This window comes from Oenanthe melanoleuca, chromosome 3 (assembly GCF_029582105.1).
Source record: "Oenanthe melanoleuca isolate GR-GAL-2019-014 chromosome 3, OMel1.0, whole genome shotgun sequence".
NCBI lineage: Eukaryota > Metazoa > Chordata > Aves > Passeriformes > Muscicapidae > Oenanthe > Oenanthe melanoleuca.
In genome coordinates, this window is record NC_079336.1 from 23252413 (window position 1) to 23270915 (window position 18503).

Sequence of the window (18503 nt, forward strand, 5' to 3'; positions counted from 1 at the left end):
TTTACATTCAGTGAAGCCTCTTGATTATTTAGTTTACTAGGTCAGTCTTTCTTACCTTGTTATCAGACGAAATGAGTCCAACATGAGATTATATTTTATAGCTGTAACTAGCCTAGATTGTACTCTTTGAGCAGCGTTGTACAGAAATACCCACACTAGGCCACTCTGAGCTGCTTCAGATACCAGAAGGAGCAGAAGATAAATAACTATCTTGGTGGACACACAAAAAAAAAAAAAATTAAGACAAAGGTTCCTTAGTTGCTTGACAAGCCTGGAGAACAAAGAACAAACAGAAGGAACTGGAGCACACTGAGGGTTAGTACTAGAACAAATGTTTTAAATTTTAGAAGACAAAATTTCAGCTCTCTGAGCTAAATTGGGAAGTATTCCATGGGAAGCTTCAAGGAAGGATAAAGGAGCTAGCACATGCCAGGAGTTTTTCTAAAATTCTCTTCCTGGAAGCACAGAAACAGTTCATCTCCTTTAATGATAAAGAAGTAGGCAGAGCAAGAGACCACCTTGGCTTACCTGTGAGCTCCTGAGTCTGCTCAAAAGAGAAGTGTTCCAGAGTTGGAAAAGAAAACACCGGTCAAGAACGACAAGGGCACTGCTACAGTGCACAGAAATACAGACAGAAAACCAAAAGCTGAACTCAAATAGAAATTGGCCAGACATGTAAAAAACTACAAGAAAGGGCCAATTAATAGATGCAAACTGGAAATAACTCATAGATCCTCAGTCAGTCATTCAGAAACAACCCTCCAGTAGGACTAATGGGGTGACAAAATCACCACTACTTTTAAAACTTAAGCTTGATATATATGTTAATTTGATCAAATGAAACCATAAACAAAGCTACCAATCAGACTGGCTGAAAATCAACGGGATTTTTCTCCAAGTAGGGAATGCTGGTCTTCTGTTTGTATTCACTGCAGTCAGGGGTCCTTCTGACTTGCTCTTGCTTGGGTTGGTTTTGGTTTTGCCTCCTCTCAGACTCATAATTCACTCAGCCATACATCTTACTGGAAAGTGTGTCTTTTATTTTACCTTGAATGTCAAGCATATTAACAGTCTCTGATAGTAGGACAACAGAAAAACAACACATTAGAAAAAGTGACTTATGAAGCATTGGTTAACTTAATACAGGACTCTGCCTTAATTTAAGAAATGGATTTTAAATTCTCATGGGAACTGTGCCTTTGCTCTTTATGAAAAAGCAAGCAATACACTTCATTAGCAAAGCATACAATGAAAATTACACACAGCTGGCTTAAAATGAAAAAGGAAACAGCATAACAAACATTGCAGCTGGTCAGCCACCAGTTAGACCTTTCTCCTTGTAAACCTGCTTCTTCAATTTGGCAACGCAGTCCTTGAGCAGAAACAGCAAAGGGTATATAACTTGATACTTCATTACACAGAACTGTTACATTGGGGTTGTGCCAACATTTTTACATCTTTAATTCTGTCAAATCATAGCTAAAGCCAGCTATGTCAGTTTATTGCTCTTTTTTATTTTTTAATGTTACTGTCATATGACTTGAATCACCCACATGGAATTTTTGACATTTAGTAGTTGACAGTACCATCTTCAATAAAACCTTGGTCCTTGAACCTGCAGTTCTACCCTTGCATTTCACCTCAGTTTTAAGCAGAGCTGCATGGGAAAATAGGTGACATTTCTTCTCTGGTGAGTCCCAGGATCTGTCTTAATTCATAAAAATCTGATAACACGCTTTCACTCACATCTGGAGCAATGACATATGAAATGTACATAAGGCAATGAAATTTGCACACATATGAAGTCAAAGACAGCCATAAAATATTAAAAATCAAATACTCTGAATGTTGGCTGCATGTGAAAAATTTCACAGTTATTTATACCTGACCAATGCCATTTAAGACCTAATCATGCTCCCAGTGGTGTTTCCAGCAATTTTGCAAAGAACCTTCTATGGTAAAAAGAAGTAAAAGGATAATGATAGGACATTAAATACTAAATATCAAATACTATAGTTAGTTTTATTTCTATTAAAATTTTAAAACACTTGAGATTCAACCAGTGCAAGGTATAAAAAAAAAGTGGCTGGAGTTTTGGAGTTTCTTGTTTAAAGGAATGTATAACCTTTGAGATCATTATTTATAATGCTTTTAATGTCAGAGGTACTTTTGTTCCTTCTTATGGGATTATTGCTGGTCACCTTCCTGAGATTTGAAAGACCATGAAAGACAAGCACCGTAACTATTCCTCTAAATGATCATACCACAAATTAATAATTTGGTCCTTTTCTAAACGGGTCTCTCCCCACAATTACACTAAAACACAGCGATGGGTCACAAATTCCAGGGGGTCCAACTGGTCCTGGCATTCCTGGAGTGCCACGATCTCCGTCTTTACCAGGCTGCCCACGCTCTCCAGGACGTCCTTCCTGACTCATGCCTGGTGGACCTTCAGGACCTTAATAACACACATGCAATAAGTAAATAAATGCAATTACTATTAAAATGAAAATGAGCAAGTATGGAGCTACAACGCCCCCACTCTTCAGTGAAGTATGTGGATAAATAAAACTTAATTTCCTGCAAAAGACACTTCTTGTTACAAACTGTTTATATGTCTATATAAACAGCATGATATCTTATAAAGATTTTTCTAACGTTAAATAAAGATATCTTTTAAAGGAAAATATTAAAACCTTCTTTAGTAGACTATTCTACTTTATCATATAATCTGGAATCACCATGGCAAGAATCAGTCCCCCTATTTCTATTTGTTTCTCTGGCTTTGGATGGGCCCTAATATATCTTCCAAATGCTCAGCTTTACATTTTGTATGCATACACTAATATTACGAAGAATATTTTCTCTCATTAAGCAATGCTGACAAGTCGCATGATCATATCAGGGCTCAGTTTTCAGATACAGTTGACTTCAGGATCCCTCTATCAAGAAGCAGTCTTAGATACCAATCTCTACAGGACCTGTCTTATAATAAGTAATGTATTATATGGCAATTTATAAAGTATGCAAGAGACAGGCATTACCCTTAAATGTTTGGTAGGTAAGATGCGTACAAACGATGTAAGTTTTTCCAAATTACATCAACATTTTTCCTAAACCACACTAAAAAATTATTAGCATGCACTGAACCTGCACACCTGAACCATCCCTCACCTGGAGGTCCTGGGGGGCCTTGGATCCCAGGAACACCAACTCCTTGATTGCCTTTAGCACCATTCTTCCCTGGCAGTCCTGTGAATTAGCAAGCACATGCATATCTTTGCACATCATTTTCATCCAATGAAGTCAGAAATCAGTATCTCATAATATTTATTAAATTAAGTATGTAACAAAAGCAAATAATGGGATGCAAGCCAAGCCTTTTCTTGTAACCTGCACAGTGTGACCAGGTTCTAAATTATGCTAATTTCTACTGAATTTAGAGTTGATGTTGCAACAGTTAAGCAGACAGCCACTATCAGCTGAGGGAATAGATGACAGTATCTAAGAAATTAGCTGTCACTGCCTTCCTATCAGCAAAGCTTTTAATATGTTGTATAAAGGAGGCATAAGTTTTTCATCATAATTCCTGTGGAATACAGAATATATAGAAAATGTTCCACAAAACATACAGCAGAATTAAATCTCCACCAAAGAAATACTCTGAGGGTCAAAAATATCAGCTCTCTTATACCAGTACAACCCAGTAAATTCAGTTTCTTCATAGATACATTATCTGTTTTTCCAGCTTCTATGGAATAACCAGAACTGCTAGTGTCAGCTCCAGAGGAAAACTGCATATTCTCCTGTTGGAGATTAAACTGTAGAAGTACTACAGGCAAATCATCATTACATACTAAATGGATTTGGTGTGCTAGGTCACAGGTAGTAAGTCACAAAGAAAGTAAATATTTATCAACAATTTTTCTGCTTATCATTGGCACATTACTAGCTAGCTGTTACACAGCTTTCCTGATTATTTTGATGCTACCAGTTACCAAATTATGGACTCTACCCAGTCTCTTGCTCTAGTTCCAGACTTTATATGTGTACTTAACATTAAGTCTGCAAATACATCACAGACATCAACTGGAATGCTTGGACAGCTGAGTAGCCTGAAAGCATAAACCTTAGCCTGCCTAAAAAGAATCCAGAATGTTTACAAAAATAATAAAGAAAGGAGCAAAAATCCTTTTGAAATAAAGAGAACAAAAGGACAAAATGTTGGGAAATCAAAGGGAGTGTAAAAAAGTTGTTAGATGCAAAAAATCAGCACAGATAGTAAGTAGCCAGTGAATAAATACTGTTCCTTAAAATATCAGAAACAAACAAGTTTGGAAGACAAGAAACCAGAAAACATGGAAGTACTTTGAAATCTATGTCTAGGGAAATTTGATGTGAAAAATAAACTGAATGCAGGTAGGAAAATTTACATGAGACTAAGAACGCTCTAAAAAGATCAGAACAGTTTGACTGTGGTAGAGCTGAACAATAACTATCTGGCTGTGTTCCTGTATTCTCTCTCCTGTCACGTGTTCCCTGAAGGTGGTGGAACATCCACACTGCTCCATGTTCACAACTCCATTCAGCCAAACAAGCCCAGCTATTCTCTTACTCCCCCCTGCATTAATCCCATTCAAAACCTGAAGCAGAAGTCCAAGGCAAAAAGGCCTTCAGCACTGTGACACATGCACACTGTACCTCTCGTCCCACGAGCCCCAGGGCGACCTGGCATGCCCATCAGCCCTGGAATGCCATCATTCCCTGGTAAACCAGGAAACCCTCTTGGGCCTTCAGGGCCTCTTGGACCTGGTGGTCCTGGAAGTCCTGGGGGAGCACTTTGGGACTGACAATGGTTACAGTTTTGTAGTCTTCCACTCTGGAGAATGGCAGGCAACTGGGCTAGGAGAATTCAAACAAAAACTTACTTAAAGTGTTGTAACAACAGAAGTATTGCCCCCAATCACTAATACAAAACCAGTTCCCTCTCTTAAGAGAATATATTGCCTCTAGGAGCAAGATGGTAAAGTATGGAGCCTGTGATGTGAAAATATAGTTCCAAACATGTAGGAAAACAAAGAATAAATCGGCAATATGGAACTTGCTTTCAAAAAAGTGTTTCTATAATTATCAGGAAAATCCTTTAGCACTTCAAACAAGGAACAAACAGTAAAGAAGCTTTCTAACTTACTTCTCAGTACATCTGAACACACTTGGCGAATAAACTCTTCTGAAAATTCTCGTGCCTGAATTGAACAGAGAAGAGAGCATGCAATTCTTTCTTGTTTTTAAGGCACCCAAAACGAAAAGTTTGAAGTCCTATACATACAGGTTTTCCATCTGATCCAGGTGGTCCTGGGGGTCCTCTGTCTCCTGGCTGACCTCTAAGACCAGGAGGTCCAATCAAACCCTGGACTCCAGATTCTCCTTTTTGTCCACTGATGCCTTGAATGCCTGGATCTCCTTTCTCACCCTTCTGGAATGAAAAAATCAATGGAAAGCCAATTATATGTTCACAGATCATTTGGAAGGTAGGTAGCACCAAACAAACATATTCTGAGAAATCCTTATAGAAGGATTAATTCATAAAATTAATGTACGTCAGTACTTTATATTGATGACATCTATTTTGCTAAAATGCATTGAAGTTTTCAGATTCCTTAGTAGCTGTTTCAGATAAAATTACCAAAGAGAACTAGAAATAAATTAACTTTCTTAACTTTCAAGACCCATTTTATTGTTCATTATTAACACATAGAAGGAAGGGTTTTATTCACTCTTTCTTCAGAACCAGAAAAATTTTAATAGTATGTTAAAATCCTTAGAAGGCTAGAAAAATTGGATGAGAAATTCTGGCACCACTGAAGTTCCTGGAAACTTACTATAATAATCCAGCCTTTTACTTTATCTCTGCAGTGTATAAGACAAAGGAAAAAATAATTTTATTTCAGTTAGGGAATTTTTTTGCTTTTTTTTCCCATCTGACTGATGGTAACTGTAGTCTGTTTGCTTCACTGGAAAAGGTAAAAAAATGCTGGAAAATATTTTGATCTATCTTCTCCAAGCAATGGTTCTATGTATGGAATTACCCACTGCAATAGTTCATGTGGAACTCTTTCCCTGCTCTGGAGCCAACAAAACTTTAGTATGTGCCCAAGATTAAAGTCAGTATCCTATGTTTGCTCCCTTATGAGTTTTTTCCTCCTTTGTTTGCACAACTTCTGCACAACATTATCAGTTGCTGAAAAATTTTCTTTCTCCACTTCCAACTATTTTAGATGGGATTGTGAGAACAGGACTATTATGTAGGACAAACTTAATGAAGCAAATAATACACATTTAAGAAATATGCATGCATATGGTCTCAACAGACTCACACTGAGTTTTATTTAATGGTATTTATATTACTCTGTAATATCTCCTAATATTTCCTTCAGAAAATTCTTCACATCAGAAAAATTCAAAGCTTCCTGGTCTGGCCTACATTAGTGACAATGCCCAGAATTCTCTTCATGTATCACTACAGGGTAACAAGCTTTAGATTCAGTGTCACATTAATCAGATTTATGAGCTAGGCAGTGAAATCAGACAGGTAGTTCATGCTTTTGATGAAACAGAGAAATGAGACAAAATGTGACAGATGTCAGTCAGGTGCCTAAGAGTACTGCAGGAGGGGTGGCCAGTTCAGGGGAGCATGACCTGAACAGCAGCCCATGCCTTCACAAAGTCATACATTAATTCAGATACAACTTCTTCCAAAGTCGTAATTTATTTTCTTGATATTGTCATCTTGAATGCAGTCAAAGAGAAGGGATCCTCTGAAGTTACCTCATGTAGATTTGTACTTGCTCATTTCTAGTACATAATTGCAAAGGGTTTTTTTCATCTAAACAGTCAACAAGGCTCAGAGATAAACACATGGTGCTTATGTAGCTACCTGTGGCTATACTAGAAACTACACATGCTGAGATCTGAAATCATGTTGGGTTTATAGTTAGGAGGGGTTTTGGTTTTTTGGTTTTTTTTTAAACTTTAATTCCTTTTACCCTTATGGACTATATTTACATGAAAGACTTGCAAGCTGAGCTATCTGAACTAAATGTTAAAGGAGACAGAAGGCATTAAGAACCAGAAAATACTGGGGAAATAGCATCTACTGTAGAACAACATTAGAGACAAGAAGCCAACATAAAAACACCAGGAGAAAGTGTTGGAAGCATCAGCAGAACTGCCTGAAGAACTTGTCAAGAAACAACTGAAACTGTAGGGGGAAAATTTTCCACAGTATATCTTGGTCTTTTAATACTCAACCATATCCATGTGAGGCCTTGTTTGCTGACCCTTGCTATTGGCAAAGAAAAGCAAAGAAAGGAAAACAGCTCAGTAAGTGCTGAGACTTACAGGCTGAAGAAACTTCATAGAAATCAGTGTTTAACAAAAAACATATTTTATAAAAACAGAAAATATACTAATTTTATAGGTTGGATAAGTAAACACAATGATGTCATTATAGCTTAATGCATAGTAAGAAATTATTTAAATTAATTTCCAGTAGAAATATTTTATTGCCATGATTTACAATACTTAAGGAGACTAATTCAATAGCATACAAGGAATCTTTTACCAGATTTGGAAATAATTTAGCAAAACACCTGTAAGCCAAACCACAATTGAAATATTTCCTAGAATACTCACATAAGCATATGAAAAAATGTATGTGCTAAAATAGATAAAATAATTTCATTATCAGAATGGAAATTCCAATTAATGTATTCAGCTATTGATATGGCAAAATGCTTTGGGGAAAAATGCTGAACAAGTAAATTTGAAGGAGAATTAGATTAATGGGACAACATATACTCTGATTTTATAAAATATTAAAATGAATAAATAATAACCAACAAAATTAATATTTAAAATACTAATTTTTAAACAATATGCAACACAATTATTCCTTTTCTTTAGTTATTTTCCTTAGTTATTTCCTCTGTTCAATCAATCCTTTCTCTCTTTTTTTGTTGGTTGGTTTCTTGGCTTTTTAATTCTCTTAAAGTAAATGCTTGGCTTTAATAATTTTAAATTAAATGTATATCTCATTCTATCTCTTTATAACTAATACTTCTTTCTCTGATATTTTTCGATTTCTCCTCTGTTGCTTATATACATTTGAGTACAGAGCAAGCCTATATACACATTTTTACAGATCACATAATTTGGCAGAAAAAAATGGAGTAATTTTATAATACTATATCCATCATTGCAAAAATACATACCTCTCCTCGTTCTCCACTCAATCCTTGTACTCCCTTAAAAAATAAGATGAAAAAGAAATTTAAAATGCAGACTGAATCAAATTTCATGAAATCAAAAATTAATATTTTTTGTCCTTTGTTTTCAGCAATCAATCACAAATGTTAATTTTTAAAGATTCTCTGACTGCTACAGTACAAAAAATGAAACTGCATATAATGATGAAAAATACACACCAGGTGAATGAATTTCAGTATCACCTTTAATAACATGTACCAAGAGGGTAAGTTGGGAATATATCACACATATGATAAACATATAATGTAAACTTAAGAGACAAAACTTTATTCACTTTACAAAAGAAATAACGTGTCCTAGCAGAAGCAAACTCCTGATTCAAACTGTTTAATGCTCTCTTACTCGGCAGAAATTAATTTCAGTGTCTTTGAAATACAGACTCTGTGGTAAGGCAGACTTTGCATAATAGCAAATTATTTTTTGGTGTCATTTCTGCCAAGTGGTTCCATTACATCCCATGGCAAGATGGCAGTTCACTTTTCTGATTCATTCTTGGACAAGGAAATCTGTATTGTGTCTTGAGAATATTTGGAATGACCTTATGTTGCCTACTAAATGACTGATTTTTTTGGTTGCTGACCAAACCAGATAAGCATGGGAAACAATTTTAGACTCAGTCTGTATTATTTTTTCAATTTTCTCCAAAAAAAAGAAAGCAAGCAACAGCAATTCAGTTGCATCATTCTATGTGAAAAAAATGCTTTCTTTCACTATCACTTTGTTTTCCCTTATGACTAAAATAATAAAGATATGAAAAAATTGTCCATTATTTGCAAAAGAAATAATCAGAAAGGGTAAACTGTAAGATGTTTGTCTAGGACATTACATTTGGTGAAGTCAATGACTCATCTTTTAGTTTAAACTATTCCTATTTTTAAAAATCTGCTCAGGTTTAATAATGAACAATTTTCAACCTACGTATCTCTGAGAGTGTTAGCTAACATGCAGTCTAGAAATCTTGCCCAGAATCCCCAGGAATCGAGTCCATCTGGCTAGACAGCTAGGCAGCTGTATCAATGTTGTAATTCTGAAAAAGCAACTCTGGCTTCTTTCCAAGTCTAGTTTTAGATATGTACCTCTAAAAAATACTTCTCTGTTTAGACACGACACAGATTATGCAGTTAACAAGTATTTCTGAACACTAACAGCTATTTTCTGCAGAATAACAAGATTGCCAACTATGACACAATCAGAATACACTGGTCTAGAGTTAAAGAGAAACAACTGGATCTCACTTATTTACAGCTGAAACAGGAAACATCTGTAATTTATGAGCACAGAAGATGTCAATAATGACTCCCAGTATAGTCTAGGAGGCAATGAACAATATGAAAGTGTAGCATGGAACATGCAAAATCATAATATCTCAAGTATCACTCTTATAACCTTTACACAAAAGCCACTTTTTGCTGTTATCTGTATTTTATATTACTTATAACTGCTTTATAAAAATATTTTATAATTAAGGCTTCACTACAATAAAAGAAATGCACTTATGGTTTGTTTCTCAAGATATAATATCACAGAACACAGAAATATGTAGGTTGGAAGTGACCTCCTTGGATTCAACTTCCTTTGCAGAACAGATGCAGCTTGATCAACTCAACATGCTGCTCAGACAGGTTTTGCCACAATATCTATGAGCAGCCTGCTCCAGTGTCTGACCACCCTCAAAGCAAAATGTTTTTCCTGCATATCAAGTTTCCATGTTCCAACTCGTGCATTTCCCCTCATCCTTCAAGCCTGCAAAGCTGAGAGAAGTGTTGCTCCATCTTCTCTGTGTTATATTTTTATTTTAAAAACACTAAGAGTGTTCAAGAGGTAATTTATATAAACATGTTATCATGTTGTACATAAATATATTTCACCTGATGCAAAGACCTAGAGGTGTTGATGGAAGAAGCATTAAGAAACAAATATGTATCATGTATCATGGCCTCAAACTAGGATCACTATGGCTCCCTTGAAGTAGAATCACTATTTTAACAGTACCTGCAAGCCTGGATTTCCTTGTCTTCCTTTTTCTCCTTTCAGTCCCTTCAGAAAAGAAGCACATTTTATAAAACATAGATTTATAGATTTATCTGGTACATGTAATTAAACAATCAAAAAAACAACACAAGGAGCTAAATGCTAAAACTTCACTCTAAACCAGGACAAATCAATCTGAAAAGTTACTCTTCAAAGAGATCAGAGCAGAAACTGTGCAAAATAAAATTTCTACCCTGAATACTGAGGAACCAATCCAGGATCCAAGCAATGATAGGATAATCTTCTTTTTCTTGTAGGTATTTCCATGATTTTAGATAACAAGGAGGAAAATCCCACATGCTAATAGTAAAGTAGGTATGCAGAGGCCAGGTGGAGTTACTTTGTTTCTGTGATCCTGCAGTGCCCTGCAGGCAGGCACAGAGTGCATCCTGCAACAGTCCTGGGTGATGTCCCAGGCCTCTGTCCCTGTGCCTGCACCATTGCTAGGAGCACACAGCTCTGTACTAAATGCCAACAGCCTGCTCAGCCCCCAGAAATGCAGCTGAAAACTCATGCTGGCCATACTGGGCAGATTTCCTTGAAGGAGAGTTACTGCTGCTATTCAAGTTAACCTTCCGTGGAGTTCAATCTTAAAAAAACCCCTTTCTGAATTAATATCTAATACTTGTACAAACAGCAAGGCCAGATGATTTCATGAAAAACAAAGTTGGTATACCTGGATACCAGTGTCACCTTGGTTTCCTTTCTCCCCCTGTAAAATATTAGAAGAAAGGTCTCCATTTAAACATGAGTCACCTCTAAAACACGTAGTCTGTGCTTTAATTTAACACAATAATTACAAGAGAAACATCTAGATTTTCTGTACTGAAACAAATCATCTTTATCCCCATATACACAAAAAAAGTCCAGAAAGCTATACTAAGAAAGAACTTTGTCATTTAAACAACTATCAAAAAGAAAGTGGATACTCAAATACCGAGTAAAAAATTTTAAAATACAATATAATGAGGTGGCAAATCCAGCAGGATTTTATCTTCTCAGTGCATGGGAGTGGAGGAGAAGGGAGGCAATGTTTCTCAAGAGTTAAATTTTAACTGAATGCACCACTGTATGCAGAAGTTATGCAAAACAATAAATATTTTTTTCATCACAAAACCCTCTATATTTAAATTAAATAAAAATATTTAAGGACTAAGCTTCATTTCCACCCACTTGTTTAGCCTCACAGTGTTTGAAGTAAATAATACTGAGAAAATTGGCAATCAGATGATGTAAACAGTGCTTAGAAGTCAGGTATGTAGTTTTATCAACTTGTCTGAAAACTATCTAAATGACATTGGAGAGAAGTTTCATAAATTTTAACAAAATCATCTTTCTTAAATACTATTGTCTTAGTATATGTGCCTTACATAGATATTGAATATATAGTGATAATGAAACTAATTAAACTATTATTATGACACTGGCTCCATGCTCTAGTGAATGCAAGGCATGTCCATATATGTGTCTACTGACATGTGAAGTACTCTAGTATATGTAAGATGCATATGAGACACAAGAAATGTGTGCCTTCTGGAGCAGAAGTTGAACTCTGTTGTAATGCTTCTGCATGGGGTTTTCACAAAGCTTTAATTGTAGCATCACCTTTCTATCTTACTGTCTCTTTACCCTTCAACCTTTCTCTTCTTATGAAATTCCTGATTTAATTCTATTCCTCTAATGCCGTATGGGGTCTGGCTGAGAAGGAGTTTATTTTCTCAACAGCAGCTCTCAGAGTGCTGTGCTTTGCAGTGGTGGCTAGAAAGGTGTTGATAACACACCAGTGCTTTGGGTATTGCTGAGCAGACTGTTGCCCTGCAACATCAAGGCTTTCTCTCCAAATCTCCCCTTTTCCTCTAAGCTAGGGCCAGGCAAGATCTCAGGTGGAGACACAAATTCAGGCTAGGTGGAGAAGGGATTGGCAGCAGCCCTGCAGAAGACTTGTGCATGTTGATAGATGAGAAACCTGACCTGACAACGTGCACTTCCAGCCCAGAAAGCCAACTGCATCCTGGGCTGCATCAAAAGCAGTGTAGCCAGCAGGGCAAGGGATGTGATTTTCCCCCCTCCACTCTCCTGAGACTCCACCTGTGTCCAGCTCCAGGGCCACCAACATAAGAAGGACAAAGATCTGCTGGATAAAGTCCAGCAGAGGGCCATGAAGATGATTAGGCAGCTGGAGCATCTCTCTCAAGAAGACAGACTCAGATGGCTGGGGTTGTTCATCCCAGAGAAGGCTCTGGGGAGACCTTAGAGCAGCCTCCCAGTAGCTAAAAGGGGCTTAGAAGAGAGCTGGAGAGGTACTTTTCACAAGGGTCTGTAAAGACAGGACAAGAGGAAATGGTTTCAAACTGAAACTAGGTTCATTAGGAAGAAAATCCTTATTTAGAGTGTGGTGAGGCACTGAGATGTTGCTCAGAGAAGGTGTGGACATCTCCTCCTTCTTAAGTCAGGGAGGTTGGATGGGGCTTTGAGGCACCTCATCTAGTGGAATGAAGTGTCCCTGTCCACAACATGGGGGTTGGAACTAGATGATCTTTAAGGTCCTTCCACACAACCATTCTATGGCTCTATGACACAGCCAGGACAGATGATCTAAATGGAAAGGGATATTCCATACCATAAGATGTCTGCTCTGCAATAAAAGCTAAAGGCAAGGGGAAGGAGAGGAAGTTTCATTATTTTGACATTTGTCTTCCAAACCTCTACGTGTACTGAGTCCTGCTTCCCAGCAATTGGAGGGACAACACATGGTGACAGGAAGCAGAGAATAAATACTTTGTTTTCCTTTGCTTCCACACATGGCCTTTCCTTTTGCTTCATTAAACTGCCTTTATCTTGACCCATGAGCTTTCTCCCATATTATTTTCTTGATTTTTCCCAGTCCTGCTTAAGAGGGGAGTGATAGAGCAGCTTGGTGAGCACCTAGCATTCATCCAAGGTCAACTAACCACAAATGCCTTCACATCAAGGGCTTTATCCTTCAGAAGAAAATTTTCAGGATGGAAACATTATTGCTTTAAATGTGTCCAACTGTTATCTAATAATGATGTTTTCAGAGAAAGGATTTTGTTAAATAATGATCACTTATAAGAAAAGCACTTACAAAAAATGATGCAATTTATGTAAAACTGGAAAAAATACTTACCTTTAATCCCTGGGTACCAGGAATGCCTGGGTAGCCTGGTTCACCTGGAGCCCCTGGTACTCCTAGATCTCCCTGAGTAATACAACAGCTGTGTGTCAGTGACGTGCTGTGTGTAAAAACACACGCTGAATGATTCTCAAGGCCACATGATACACTTTGAATATGATATTTTGAAATTTTATAACTGAAGATGATTGAAATAGCTGAAGGATTTTTGATGGGATGGTGAATATAAAGAGCACATCCAGTATCTATTAATCTATTTTTATTGTCTTTTAAAACAGTCAGTGTTTCAGAATTACATAAAAAATACTACCTCAAGTAATGATAATGTTTGCAGGTTTGAACTTAATGAACATCTGATTTTCACAGCCTAAAATCTAGTATAAAATTAGTAAGAATACGCCATCAAATGGATTCTGGTGCAATGTGATAACTACTGTTTTACTGTGAAACTAACTGTCTTATAATTAACCAGGGGAAATAATGGAAAATTAGTAAATCATGAAAAAGTAAATGAATCCCTTCTTTAACTAGAACACTTCCAGAATCATATTTACCTTGGCTCCTGATGATCCTGGTTTCCCCTGTATTCCTGGTTCTCCTTTATCACCCTATATAACAATGCAGGAGTGTGGCTGACACATCATTATGTTTTGTCACATGTGGTAAAACTAGCAAACATAAACACTGTCGAGAAACTGGCTCTTAAAACAGGCACAGGTAGTGACTGAAAGGCTAAAGCTTTTCTCCATTACAGGTAGCTTGAAGATTTAACCTTTCTCTTAGGAAAGAAGAGGTACTGATGACAAAACCAGATCTGCCAGCTTCTGCACACCTATCCCATCCTCACCTGCCTCATTTGCCTCACACAGTCACACCAAGTTTGTGTGCACTGACTTCACATTTCCATCATAAGTCAAAATATTTATTTATGTTTTGGCTTTTATGGCAGCCTATGGAACTAGACAAATATTCAGCATGAGGATTTGCATTAAATCTAAGATTTATTGAGTACTTCATGATGGACTTCTGGAAGAATGAGCTTATTAAGAACGATTCTCTAAGAAACAGTTTATATTCCAAGTCAGATAAATATACAAAATAAAAGCATTTTTCCCAGATAAAAAAAAGAATTAATGTTTAGTTGTATCATAGGTATTCAATCTTGTTGACCATAGAAAACATAAACACTTTAAAAATGCTACTGTCAGTATACAATTATAAATAAATGCACATGCACTTTTGGATGTAAAATAATGTATGGGGGGAACGGGATCTAAAGGTAAATGCAAAGTTTGGGAAATTGATTCTAGATTGTTAAACATTCTCTAGGACATACAATTCAATGCTTACTTACAATTTAAACTCATTTTGGATTAACTAACCAGTCTGAATTTGTAGTATTTATTTTAGCTTTTGAGAACATTGGTAAAATTAGTTCTTGCTGTAGCTGCAGTGCAATCAATAAAGTTACATCTGAAATAAGTTTGGCTCCTTGGGTGGAAGAAACAGCACGTAACATTATTTAACACAAAATATAAATAAATGTAACATGGGAAAGTTGAGATGTATACTGAGAATTATCTGGTTTCCAGCATTGCAGAACATTTTCCAGGACTGAAAAGCTGAAACTGTCTCATGACCATTTCTGCAATTGTTACAAACCTCATGGGATGACAGGCGCCATCACTGAGTTACATTAACCTCTCTTGAGACTGAACTATTGAGAAGGCAACACAGGGAAAGTCATATAGCTGCTCACCAATATTCAACACACCAAAAAATGAACTGCAAAATCCTGGCACTGGACACATCAATTGCATGTGAAGCAGTCATTTATCAAAGTCACAAGCAAATTGACTCAAACACTTACCTTAGGCCCAGGAGCTCCAGGTAGACCAAGTGAACCTTCTGGTCCCATCAAACCCTATTTATTTATTAAAAAGACAGAGACATTTCTGTACTAAAACAGAGGAATAATGAACTTGGTACTGTATTAGTAGCATCATTATTCTATTTCTTTAATGAAATAAACAGGAAATACAATATTTTTTTATGCTATATATACAGGCTATAGTTTTAATATGGTACAGTGGATTATTTAGACTTTCTATTGTCTAATGAAGGGCTAATGGGCAATGAAAAAAACCATACAGGAGAAAAGAACTGTGCTGTCATGGAATACTCCTGAGAGAAAAAAATCTGCAACTCAAAACCCAGTCTGTGTGCATCCTTATTGTCTGTGACTGAAAGTGACATAGAAATCTATTGGTTTCTGTTTAGGTTTTCTGTTTAGGGTTGCCAGCAGCAGGCAACTTTTGGGGCCACACCTTTGCATCTTCTGTAAAATCTTCAGAGTTAAACTGCTCATTCAAAAACCCAATAGCTTCTGCCATTTCAGATCATGATACTGCAGCAAATGTACAAAGTCAAAATAATCTCTTGGACTCCTCGAATGGAATCATGGTCATAGGGGCATGTTTAGCTGTATGTTCCCTACATAAAATAAGAGCTAAAGAGTATTAAATCATCAAAGGGCTGACTTCCTGTATTTCTGTTTAAAGCTAGTCTCAATTACACATTAGAAAAGAAATCCTTCTTTGAAATCATACTTTCCAGGAAGGAATTCCCATTAATCATATTTTCCACATCTGGTGTTAACAACTGTCTTTTTCACCACTTCATCCCACTTCACTTTTAGTATAGAACTGCATGCACCAATAAAAACAATATATTATTATTTTTGACTTGCTTAAATACTGTGAAATACAATCTGCTATAAGAGTGTGCTTAAGAAGCAGCATAAAATAAAAGCATAATGATACAGAATGTTAAACTATTAAATAAGATCTGTAAATCTAACCTGTCAGAGATTAAATTTTATCAATTATTTTATCAATTATTTTATCAATTATTTTATCAATTATTCCAACTGGTATTTTCAAAATCCACTGTTATTTAATATATAATTCTTATTTAATCTTTGCTTTCTTATAAATAAAAACAATCATTTTCTATTTAGCAACAAATGTTAGGAACAATTCATTCCCATGACATTATCTCAGACTTGTTTCAAAAGTTACATGTAACCAAAACCAGATATATTTTCCTACACAGATAACTACTCAGCTTTGCAAAAGAAATTAAACTTTATTTGCTAAAACTAAAAGGGTGTCTTTGTTTCTGCAATAGAAGAGAAAATTCAGAATACCCAAAACAAGAAGGAATTCTCTGTAGCCATGGTTTTCAGAATTTCATCAGTTTTCTGGTATTTCACCTGTGCTTTACCATTAACCAAAGATAAATACAAATTAACCACAGATAATTTCATGTTTCTTCCCCGCTTTATGATAAGAAAATACTGGTCACCAAAACTTTCCATCAATAAATGCAACAAACTATTCTTCAGGCCACAGACACTCTTACCACCTCACTAGAACATTTCTAGTGAAACCCATATGAGTCTTTGGATTACAGAAGTGGCATATGCTCACCAAAAATGTCCCTCATTCATTTTATCTTATACAAAACAGAAACACTATATGCACAGAATAGCTTCTTTTTTTTTTCTTTTTTAATTAAATCAGCTATGTGCATATATCCACGCTGACCTGCAAAGCACACAATAGAGAAGGCAAATGAGAAAGTACATTTAGTATAGTTAAAGGTCAAGAATACATCTACAGGAAAAGGAGAAATAAAATCAAATTTTCCTGGTTTTCTTCCTTGCACTTCCATTACTAGGCCATATTTAACTTGTTTTGTTTAAAAAATTACACAGAGACTACCAAATGAAATCAGCACACTGCAAGAAAGAAACTTTCAGATGCAATATAGGAAAAGCTTGTGAACAACATCTGAAAACTATAAAATTAGAAGAGAAAAGAATGTCCTGAACAAAAATACAGAACAATTCAACGACACAAAATGTAGTGTTATTATCCTATTTTCCAGAGCTGACATTATAGGTCAGGTAAATTAATAAATTGCTGGTGTTGGCAATGCAATAGGGATAGTCATTACTGAAGAAGAACTTGTTACTGAAAAATTTTCCCAAGCTATTAATAGACCATCCACAAGCTTTCCATCTGTGTTTTCTGGAACAAACATATTCAGTGTGACTAATACAAGGAAAATCCCACTATCTTTTCTGGTTTAAATTCCCTAATGCCATATAACATATTCAGATATTCCATGCATCAATCTCCTATTTAATTTATCAGGTGACAAAAAATACATTAAATAAATTGACAGGAAAGAGGAATAAATTATTTTCAAGTGTATCATGAACCAGATGTTATTTATCTGAATAAAATTTGAAGGAAATATGGTAGGTGAGTTAAATAAATATGAGCACTCTGGAATCCCACAAGGCTTTATTGGAATTGATGATAGAGCCTTCCCTCTGGCATTTTGTTTAACTTTTCTCAGAAAGAAATGGAGAAAAAATTCCAGTAATAGGCAATAAAAATAGTTAAGAGGCACAGGTGAGAGAATAAATATTCATGCGTTAACTAAGAGTAAGGACATTTGAACTTCCATTTCAGGCCGTGTTTCACCCAAATTTGATCTGGACAACTGCAATAACTGGTTGTCAAGGAAATCTATTTTTTTCCACAGATCTGCAGGAGGAGAGGAGAGGAGAGGAGAGGAGAGGAGAGGAGAGGAGAGGAGAGGAGAGGAGAGGAGAGGAGAGGAGAGGAGAGGAGAGGAGAGGAGAGGAGAGGAGAGGAGAGGAGAGGAGAGGAGAGGAGAGGAGAGGAGAGGAGAGGAGAGGAGAGGAGAGGAGAGGAGAGGAGAGGAGAGGAGAGGAGAGGAGAGGAGAGGAGAGGAGAGGAGAGGAGAGGAGAGGAGAGGAGAGGAGAGGAGAGGAGAGGAGAGGAGAGGAGAGGAGAGGAGAGGAGAGCCCATATAATTTTGGTATCATGATCTGACCTTAGAAGATGGTAGCCTTAGCTAGGATGTTAAAGAGATTCATCCAGAAAGACAGAGG

The 18503-nt window shown here is 36.4% G+C and overlaps 1 protein-coding gene across 1 annotated transcript in view; it reads right to left on the reverse strand.

The window, feature by feature from the left end:
• Positions 1-596: 596 nt before the first annotated feature.
• The window catches only part of COL21A1 (collagen type XXI alpha 1 chain), an 88752-nt gene continuing 70845 nt past the window's right edge, over positions 597-18503 (reverse strand). Inside the window, exons 20-30 of the mRNA XM_056488623.1 lie at positions 15384-15437; positions 14068-14121; positions 13508-13579; positions 11036-11071; positions 10321-10365; positions 8274-8306; positions 5330-5476; positions 5192-5246; positions 4702-4902; positions 3175-3252; positions 597-2458 (exon numbers count right to left, since the gene is read on the reverse strand). Coding sequence (XP_056344598.1) covers positions 2271-2458; positions 3175-3252; positions 4702-4902; positions 5192-5246; positions 5330-5476; positions 8274-8306; positions 10321-10365; positions 11036-11071; positions 13508-13579; positions 14068-14121; positions 15384-15437 — 963 coding nt within the window. The 3' untranslated portion in view covers positions 597-2270. The remainder of the gene's footprint in view (positions 2459-3174; positions 3253-4701; positions 4903-5191; positions 5247-5329; positions 5477-8273; positions 8307-10320; positions 10366-11035; positions 11072-13507; positions 13580-14067; positions 14122-15383; positions 15438-18503) is intronic.